At 36.7% G+C, this 9,759-nt stretch overlaps 1 protein-coding gene across 1 annotated transcript in view; it reads left to right on the top strand.

Moving 5' to 3' along the window:
* The first annotated feature begins 8 nt into the window (after positions 1-8).
* The window catches only part of LOC117288780 (beta-1-syntrophin-like), a 29,416-nt gene continuing 19,665 nt past the window's right edge, over positions 9-9,759 (top strand). The window contains exon 1 of the mRNA XM_033769617.1: positions 9-623. Coding sequence (XP_033625508.1) covers positions 113-623 — 511 coding nt within the window. The 5' untranslated portion in view covers positions 9-112. The remainder of the gene's footprint in view (positions 624-9,759) is intronic.

The following is a 9,759-nucleotide window of genomic DNA, read 5'->3' as shown; positions in this document are numbered from 1 at the left end:
GCTTGTTTATTTACTGTTCTAACCATCGGTAAGCAATGTTGGATCCGGATGCAGAGTAGGATTTTTAAGTAGATGTTTTTTAACAAAACTGGTGTGCCGAAATTTTGTCAACATGATGGCTGCCGCCGGCGTCGGAAAATCAGGCCTTTTGGAGGTCCTTGCAAGGGATCAATGGTGTCGAGTGTTGGCTACCCTGGAAGAAGAAACATTGACCATCAGTTTAGAGGATGGATATGAGCCAAATGGTGTTGCCAACGGAGGGGGAACGGGGCCCACCGAACAGAACAACAACCCCGGTAAAAATGACTCGCTACGCCATTCGGATTACATGCACGGAGTCCAAGGCCCGGACAACATTCCAGATGCTATTGCCAACCAAAAACGTGTTGTTAAAGTCATCAAACATGAAGTTGGCGGCCTTGGTGTCAGCATTAAAGGTGGGAAAGAGAACAAAATGCCGATTATCATCAGTAAAATCTTCAAGGGACTTGCCGCTGATCACACCGAGAGTTTGTATGTTGGAGATGCTATCTTGTCCGTGAATGGAGAGGACTTGCGGGACGCTACCCACGATGAGGCCGTACGAGCGCTCAAAAAGGCGGGGAAGGAGGTGGTCCTTGAAGGTAAGAATGTGGTAGGATTGGTACCTGGGAGTTGGGAGTGAGGGTTTGTTTACTTTTTGGGTGTGTTGGGTGTTGGGGTGGGCGGGGCAGGGCAGGGGAGCTGTATGTAACTTATTTGTAAGGGTTTTATTTTTTAAAGGATTTTATCTTTACCTAGTGATTGTTCCAAAGAAGAAGAAAAAATATTGGTTTTAACTTTATTACTATTACATATTATTAGAGTTATTACTCTTTAAAAGTGGCTAACCCATGTTCGTTACATCTGTAAATGTGGGCCACTTAATTATATTCAATAACTGAATGTGACAAAGGTGAAAATCATCCAAATACCACGTTAGTGTTCTTGTTTGCAAACTTTAAAACTGAGAGAGCTGATGATTTTAGGATGAGATAAAACCCAAAATGAATAAATCATTTGTCAGTATAATTTGTTTGAAACGTCATTCAAAGGCAAAGCATAGATTTTAGTATTTGTGTACTTTACTTGTTTTATTGTAGGGCTACTTCAGTTTTCAAAGCCAGAAATTTGTACACACTCATGGCCATTGTTAGCCCAAATAACCAGTTTAAAATGTTTGATGTTGTGACATTTATTTCCAAAAGTTACGGCTCATCAGGCGGGTGTTTATATCTGGTTTCCTTTGGTATTAAACGACTTAGAATATTTCTATTCCCCCTGGATAGGGGATGCCAGTCCATCGCAGGTTGCTCCCCAGCTCTCACCGATACCCATGTTGTACTCCTGGGTGGAGAGAAGGCAATTATGATAAAGTGCCTTGCTCTGAAGAACACAAGTGTTGCGGATATTTAAAGGCAGTGGACACTATTGGTAATTACTCAAAATAATTATCAGCATAAAACCTCACTTGGTAACGAGTAATGGGGAGAGGTTGATAGTATAAAACATTGTGAGAAACGGCTCCCTCTGAACTGACATAGTTTTTGAGAAAGAAGTAATTTTCCACGAATTTCGAGACCTCAAGTTTAGAATTTGAGGTCTCGAAATCAAGCATCTGATAGCACACAACTTCGTGTGACAAGGTTTTTTTTTCTTTTTCATAGTTATCTCGCAACTCCAACGACCAATCGAGCTCAAATTTTCACAGGTTTGTTATTTTATGCATATGTTGAGATACACCAAGTGAGAAGACAGGATTCTGACAATTACCAATAGTGTCCAAAGTCTTTAATCATAATTGAAATTGATGGCAAATTTATTCAAAGCGCGATGGAATAAAAAGAATTGTGTAGGCCCCTACAGTGTTTATTTGAGAATATATATGCACGATCTATAAAACACCACAAGAATGCTGTTGAGGCCTGACTTATTAACTTGTCAAGTTTTACCTTGGACTTTAACCAGACTCTGGCTTAGCTCTGACAGTCAGCGTGCTGCGGTTTAAGAGCTCGGTATTTGAGATAAAATAAACGTTTCACCTTCATTGGATGAAACTTATGTAATCAATCATTGTCAGTTAAGGCAAAGTGTAATTAAGGATAGCGCTGCCAACCCTGGTACCTGATCAAGCAGCAAGTTCCTTTAAAGGCAGGGTATACTTAAAGTAATAGTCAAAGATACACAGTCTACAATACACAGTCTGTCTGGCATTTAGGTTAATTTTACCCAACTGTGCAGAAAGGGCCAGAAAACTCCTGTAAACATACAGTGCAGTATGATGCATTTTAACAAGTTTTTAGCTACATTTTTTTTTTTTTTTTTTTTCAATTTTAATTTTTCTCTACAAGCCATTTTGAAAGAGAGCACATTCCGAGTATGTTGCCATATTACTCTCTCTTAGGTGTTGCCCCGACCTTGTTTTTCTAGGACAGAATAAAGAAGCTGAAGTCTTTTGACATGAAACCTTTTGTAGAAGTCATCTCTGTTATTGGTGAACAGCAGTGTTGTAGCTGGGCAGGCCTGCCAAGGACTCGCAATTTTTTGCCCAGCACTCTGAGCACATTGTGTTGCTAAGCAAATTGTTCAAAATATTGTCTACTGTGTATTGATCTCAGACACAGCTAATGATAAGAAGTATCAAGTGTCACAGAGAAAGAACAGGTAGTCAAAAGGGCATTCAACTTAAATAACATGAACAGTTTGGAAACCTGGCAGTAGGCCCTGAAGCTTGCACTTCAGCAATGATGGCCCCCACAATTAAACATGAATAATTTTGTTGATCCACTTGCCCTTAGTGGACTTCAAATAAGTTTTTTAACCCATAGAGTTGTATATAAGAACTAGAGGGCGTACTGGCCTATATACGCGCCCCGGCATGCGCACATGCAGCCATTTTCTAAGTTAACAAAACAGCATCACACAGCGTGTGTTTGTGCGGCCATTTGGTAAGTTGAAAAAACAGCATTGCGTAGCGTTCAATAAACACAAACTCAAACATGTGTTTTCATATTCAACGCGCGTACAGAATGGCGCGCGTGTCTGCTTGCGGTCCCATCGCGTTTGTGCAAGCAGCATCACCAGTTCGCCCTCTAGTTCTTATATAAAACTCTATGATTTTAACCACTAAAATAAATTGGTCTAGCTACAACCATGATAAACAGTTCCTTCGATTAGCAAATAACTGTGGTTTACCTTTACTTAATATCCTGTCTGTCATGATGTGACAGACTGTGATTTATAAAGACCATTGACTGCAAATAGCACTTCACCCTGCTTGCATCACTATCCCTATTCACCCCAATGTACTCATTCCCACACAAGAGACCAGATAATCTCCTCAGTGGAAGAGGCTTAACAATAGACAAGGAATTGAGTAAAGGAAAGTTTTGCTTTTCTTCTGACCTCAGGAATGTGCCTGGGTGATTTGAAGAGAGAGCTTAACTTTGTGGTGATGGATGTGCATTGTAGGGTACTTTTTAGTCTGGCAGTAAAACCTTCATTATTTCTATATAAGGACCCAATCAATGGAGTTTGGATGGATCTGTCCAATACATTTTGTTTTCCCTTAATAGAGGCAAAGTACGGTACCTTTTTTTTACTATTTTAATTCCTAGTTTATGAATTATTGATTGTATGGTGCAATTAAACATATTACTCAGTTGCCATACTGTTTATTCCTTGATTTTTTATTTGTGTGAAAAATATGAAATAAACCAATAATAATAGTAATAATATTAAATAATAAATATTATGTTTGTTTTTTGAAACTGTTCGGATAAAACTAACCTGTCAAATTTCATTTAAAAAGGTGGTATCGTTTCTGAGATATCAAACCTAGCACGCTTTTATGGTCGTTGGTCATTAACTTTCGGAATAATAGCCAAAGGTATCCCTTTAAATCCATAAAGTCTTTGCCATACATTGTGTGTTTACTAAGTTAAAAAGAGGAACTTTGTTGACCAAGTAAACAATTGTATCTTTGCTTGTTGTGTACTGTTCACATGATTCAAGATTGTAATACAAAGATTGTAATATAAAGATTGTAATACAAAGATTGTAATACAAAGATTGTAATACAAAGATTGTAATACAAAGATTGTAATACAAAGATTGTAATACAAAGATTGTAAAGTCCTCAGTGTATGGGGAGGGGTCATTAGGTCAATGATATAGGTGAAAGGTCACATGGCCACGCTTATGGGTCGTCTTGACTTCTGCAGTGGAAGTTTGAACATTGCAGATATGATTTTATTTTACAACAAATTTCCTGTGGGAAGATGGCAATTATAATAGTCCGGAAATTAGCTCTATTTACGTTCATGTCATACTTCTCCTTTGCATTGGATTTTCTGTGTGATGAGGAAATGGTTCAACTTGTAAAGCATATTCACAGTTGGCATCCTGCCAACATTCAAATTATGTTCTAGTTTCATACTCACTAGCAGGTCTCAAAATAACCCATGGCACCCACAACAACTGCGTCATATGCTTTATAATTAAGCATTCATGCGCACAATGAATATTGCATCAGTTACGCCATCTTAAAATTCATAATCCCAATTTTCAAAGGTCACTTTTGGAAATGATTCTTTGCAAGTGTCAAGCGACCTCTAGGATGACTTTCTGATCTCAATGTATGTTTTAAATGTCATACTTTACGGCTGGTATCCTTGCTTATGATGGTTGCATTCAGTGGAATAACAAGGGGCCAATTTCATGGCTCTGCTTACCGCCGAATTCTTTGCTTACGATCAAGATTCTCTGCTTGCTGGGCAAGCGCAGATTTTCTGTGCTAGCTGTAGCTGTGTACTGTGTAAGCGAAGAATGCCTAGTAATGTTCAGTACGCACAAGCCAAAATTCCCTGCTAACTCATGAAATACGCTTGACGTAAGCCCTGCTTCCGCAAGTGCCAATTCTTTGCTTACGGTAAGCAGGGCAATGAAATTGGGCCCTGGTTTTCATGGTGCTTGGTTCAATCATTGGGTTAGCCAGCATGAACAAATTCCCTTCCAGTAGATAAGCTTTGTGTATGATCCCTTGGCACATTAGCTTCGTCGGACCAAAATGTCAAACTGCCACATCGTAAACCTCATAAGATGTAGCTAAACTGCAGTTAATAAGTAAGTTTCAGGTGAAAATTTGAAGATTTTTAGTAAGGCCAAGTAAAAAAAGAAACATGTTTAGTGTCCCCGCCCGCTTCCTTTTTACAGGCCGCCTCCTTGTTTATTTTATTCTTTATTTTATTTTTTTGTGCACATTTTTTTTTTTTTTTTTAAATAGGGTTATTTTAAATGATCTCAGCAAAAACAATCTGAATGTCTTGTCTGAATGCCTCGACTAAATTGTTTCATTTATGTTTTGTGTATTTCAGCAGTAGAAAAAACAATGGATATTTGACATTTAACAAAGAATGGTGGCCATCTTGAAATAAAAAAATAAAAAGCCCTTCTTCCTCCTTGTTTTGAAAAACCCGGACGTGAAACATGTTTGTTTTTTTTACTCGGCCTAACTTACACTAGTGCAGTTATTTTTTGTTTTCCAATTGTCTTTTACCCTTACACCAATGTGTATGAAGCACTGATACATATTCCTGAGCTCTGTGAAAAAAAAGAAAATAAAAAAATTGTCAAAGTCAATATTTGAACATCATACAAAAATATATTGAATTGAAAAACAAAAGAGACTACTGACTGGCCTGGCACTAAAATCACTGGGCTCTTGCCTGTCTTTCTGGTGTAAAATTTTAGCCCTGACTGTCAAAGTTCGTTGAAAACAAAATTTAATAAAAAGTTTTAATGAAAAGGGTAAACAATGCTATGCAGCAATTCATTCCATATCTTCTGGAGCATAAAACTTGCAATACATTTTTGTAGGTTTCATTATACAATTTTAAAGTTTTATAATGAGTTAGAGTGGAGTTAGAGTGGCTTGTCATATCTGAATTTGATTAATTTTTTGCCCTGATTTATTTTGTCCTCAAATGTTAGCATGACTTGTGTCCTGGAGCAATGCTCTAATGCCTCAGTTGATCTATATGCTGTTACCCCCCCCCGGTTGAGTACATTATATTTGTACATTTTATGAAACATTTTATGAAACGTTTTTACTACTAAAGGGAATTCATTCACTGCGGAACGGCTGTAGAGTTCCAAATCATAATAATATTTAATACAAACTCATAACCATTCTTCAGTTCATTACTTATTTCTAGAATTGGATTCCACAATCATGAGATTGAGAGAGAGTGGCTCTAATAATAGTGCAGCGATGAGATTGGAGCAGGCCTGAAGTGGCGTTAACAGACGCTTTTCATGGAGAGGTTACTGAAGGTAGATAGGACTGGATTCTGTCATGTTGCCTAGAGGCAACGGAGACAGCTCAAGATTGATGGCTATTTGTATATTTATTTGGCTGTTGGTTGAGCTAAATTGCAGTAAATAAACACTTCAAAACAGTTCCAAAACTGTTTTTTTTACTGAAGGGTTTAGGAATTTGTGATTGTTTTTGCCGACAGTTTTGATCTGTGAGAATATAAAAAGAATGTAATGTTTTGTTGTTGTGAAATTAGGGTGTTATTTTTTTGCTGTGATGCATTTTTTTGTTATTATTGTTTTTTGTTTTATTTTTCATTTTATCTGTTTGTAAACTGTAAATGTAATTATTTTGTATTCTCGTTTTTGTTTATAGCTGTTTACCACTGTTGGTTGGTGATAACATTAATAACAAACAAATAAAAATAACTAATTTTTAGATTTTTTTTTTTTTTTAATCTAGAATTATTTTACAATAATTAATGTATTATTTATTATGTAAATTGGCTTAAAAAAAAAATATATTATTTAACGATTTTGAAGTGCAACTTATAACTGAAATGTTTTTTAAAGACATTAAATTTTCTTCTTCAAATATATTCAAATTAGTCTTAACTCAAACAAAATTATATGTTTTTAATGAATATCATTAAATTAAATACTTTATTACATTTGAAAACAATAACAACAACAACAACATGATCATATCATGCAAAACAGTAGTCACACCAAAAATTGAATCAAAGTAAAATAATCGACAATACAAACACATACCCATAGCTTCATTAGAAAAACAAGGGGGTATCATTTTTGTGAGTGTATTATCTATGGCCTGATGATCACAAATGTAATATTGCGTTTGCATTTCCCAAGCTGAACATGTGGCGCAGTTCTCATTAAAACATCTCATGCATACATACCATGTATCATAGATTTAGTTTCACATATGACTGTTCTAAAACGCATTCCAAGGGTACAAGCAGGCAGCAGGTCACCGTAGGGCATTAGTGTAGTGGTGTGTAGGCTTTAAAGGCCCTAGTACATCACCATTATATGTACTTGAAATATTCGTTTGAGAAGTTGTTTGTCATCTTCAAATCTTTCCACTTGAAGAGGGCACTGCCATGAGGATGCTATAGAGTCCATTTGTTCGGAATGGGAATGTTTTTGAGGGGAGTTGTGACATATCGCCCCAATTTCATAGAGCTGCGTTTAGCAGAAAATACTGTTTAACCAGTATCTGCTTAGCAAAAATAAGCAGGATACCAGTTATAGATAGTACATGTGACATAGTATTTGGGCTGCTAACCTTATTCTGGTAAGCAATATTTTGTCTCAAAAAAATGCTGCTCGGCCGAAGCACGCTGAATTGAAATGAGGTCTTCAGAATGTTTTCTAGTTCTCTTTGTTACAAGAATAAGAAGTCCTACTGTGCAATCTGAAGCATTCTATATCATGGTTTTCTCTTCATCTGTTTTGTAAAAATAAAAATAAAATTATATAACAAATAAAAATGTATTGGCACGCAAATCATGCCAGTATGCTAGCTTGTGGCATGTGAGAACCCTGTATGCTATGATTAATTGTCTGTCAGTCTGGCCATGGTCTGAGATGGTCTGAGAAAGCTGAAGCCATCAGCTTCCAAAGCCTAGGATCAATTGGTTTATGCAGATTTGTGTTTACAGCCTACACAGTGTGTAACAATAATGTAGGTGGATTTTTATAAAATATGTATGCATCTTGTGACAGTCCACCTAAGGTGTATGAGACCTTTAATGGTGGTAACGCAATACACAAGACTCATGTAGGCCCTATGCATTAGTGCTGGATTTGTCACCGTGGTAATAACCGAAGGGGAGGGGGCAGAGGGTGTGTGACGTGACTGAAGACCATAAGTAGAATTCCGTGGAAGTGTGGACTTGAAATTGGATTGATTGTCGAGATTGGAACACAATCTTGAAGACCTCATCAAATCAGAAGTGTCAAGAATCAAAAATGTATAAAAAAGCAGAGCAAGAGAGGAATGTGGAATTAAGGAGAAAAAACAATTCTGCGGAATTCTTTCATTTTGTCCGTGTCAAGTACATCATGGTCAGATTAAAACATGTGTATCTATTCGTCAGAGGTTCTTGTACCTGATCTGTCATGACAGGATTGCATAAACAGGTTAATGAAAAACTGTCCACTGCAATTACTTGGAACTAAACGTGCTATCTGAGAACAAGTACACCGCAACACGGGGGTCAAGGGAATTTCATGGCAAAAGGGGTTTAGGAGTATGTGTGAATGCATGTTTTAATTAATTCTAAAAGCAGTATCATAAGGAAATATACACCATACAAAGTACAGTATAGTGTTGCTCTACAATTTGTGAATATTAATTTACCATTTTGTTCAACTGTATTGTATTGTATTGTGTTCTATTTTTATTCTGAAACTGGAACGTAACCACATGGGGAAAAAAATAAATATTAAGCAACAGAATTAACAATAGCTTCATCAAGATGATCCATCAAAAACTTACATCTATCTTCCTTGCCAAGGAATTCAAATTCATTGATTGATAATATAGTCAAACAAAATATTCCTGAGATTGTTGGATAATGGGCAATCTATCCCTACTGATCTTTGTGTTTACAAATAATTGTTGTTTTATAGACAATTGATAGATCTTCAGAATTGGTTTCCTGTGAGTTTCAGTGGTGGAATTTTTTCATTAAAAAAAAGAAGGACGATAATAAAAAGGGAAGGTTACTGAGAAATCCTTGATGGTTTTCGTCAGTGTGATGGTGATTTTATGATGGAATGTCCATCCATGCTGTGTCATCAGGGACACACACTGAGACATTAATTTTGAGCTCGCGCCCGGCCGCGGATGTGGAAAGGAAAAATGAATGGAATACCTCACTATCTATTCTAATAATATGAATATCAAGAATAGTTGTGTCAAAAGAAGACAGTACAATGTCGCTGAAGGATGAATTCCTGATAGTGCAGATCATCCACACAGCAGGCTCTTGGCACTCAGCTTTAAAGGACAGGAGGGCAAGCGCTTTCAAAAAAGTCAATTATGAATATTGCTGTGTCAAATAGCCATTGCACACTTTTAAGTATAAAATAGCATGAAAATTTGCATAAATATAAAGTGAGTTTTCATCTTAACATTTCAGCAAATCAAATCTACCTTATCCAAAAAGTGTTGTTTTTTGTATCAAGTAATAAACCACAGTTTTATGCCTTTTGACTGGCATCCCCGATTAAAGATATCGACAAAATAGGGAGATCGCCGACACATGTAGGGCGAGATAGCTCAATTGGAAATCACCGGTTCAAGTCCCATTTCAGGTACAAGTCCCATTTCAGGTACATTATACTTTTTCTGTGTTCAACCCAAAAGAAATTTATTCAGTAGTGATAGTGATGACC

The sequence above is a fragment of the Asterias rubens genome, chromosome 4 (assembly GCF_902459465.1).
Source record: "Asterias rubens chromosome 4, eAstRub1.3, whole genome shotgun sequence".
NCBI classification, from domain to species: Eukaryota; Metazoa; Echinodermata; class Asteroidea; order Forcipulatida; family Asteriidae; genus Asterias; species Asterias rubens.
This window is presented reverse-complemented; position numbering and strand designations above follow the sequence as displayed.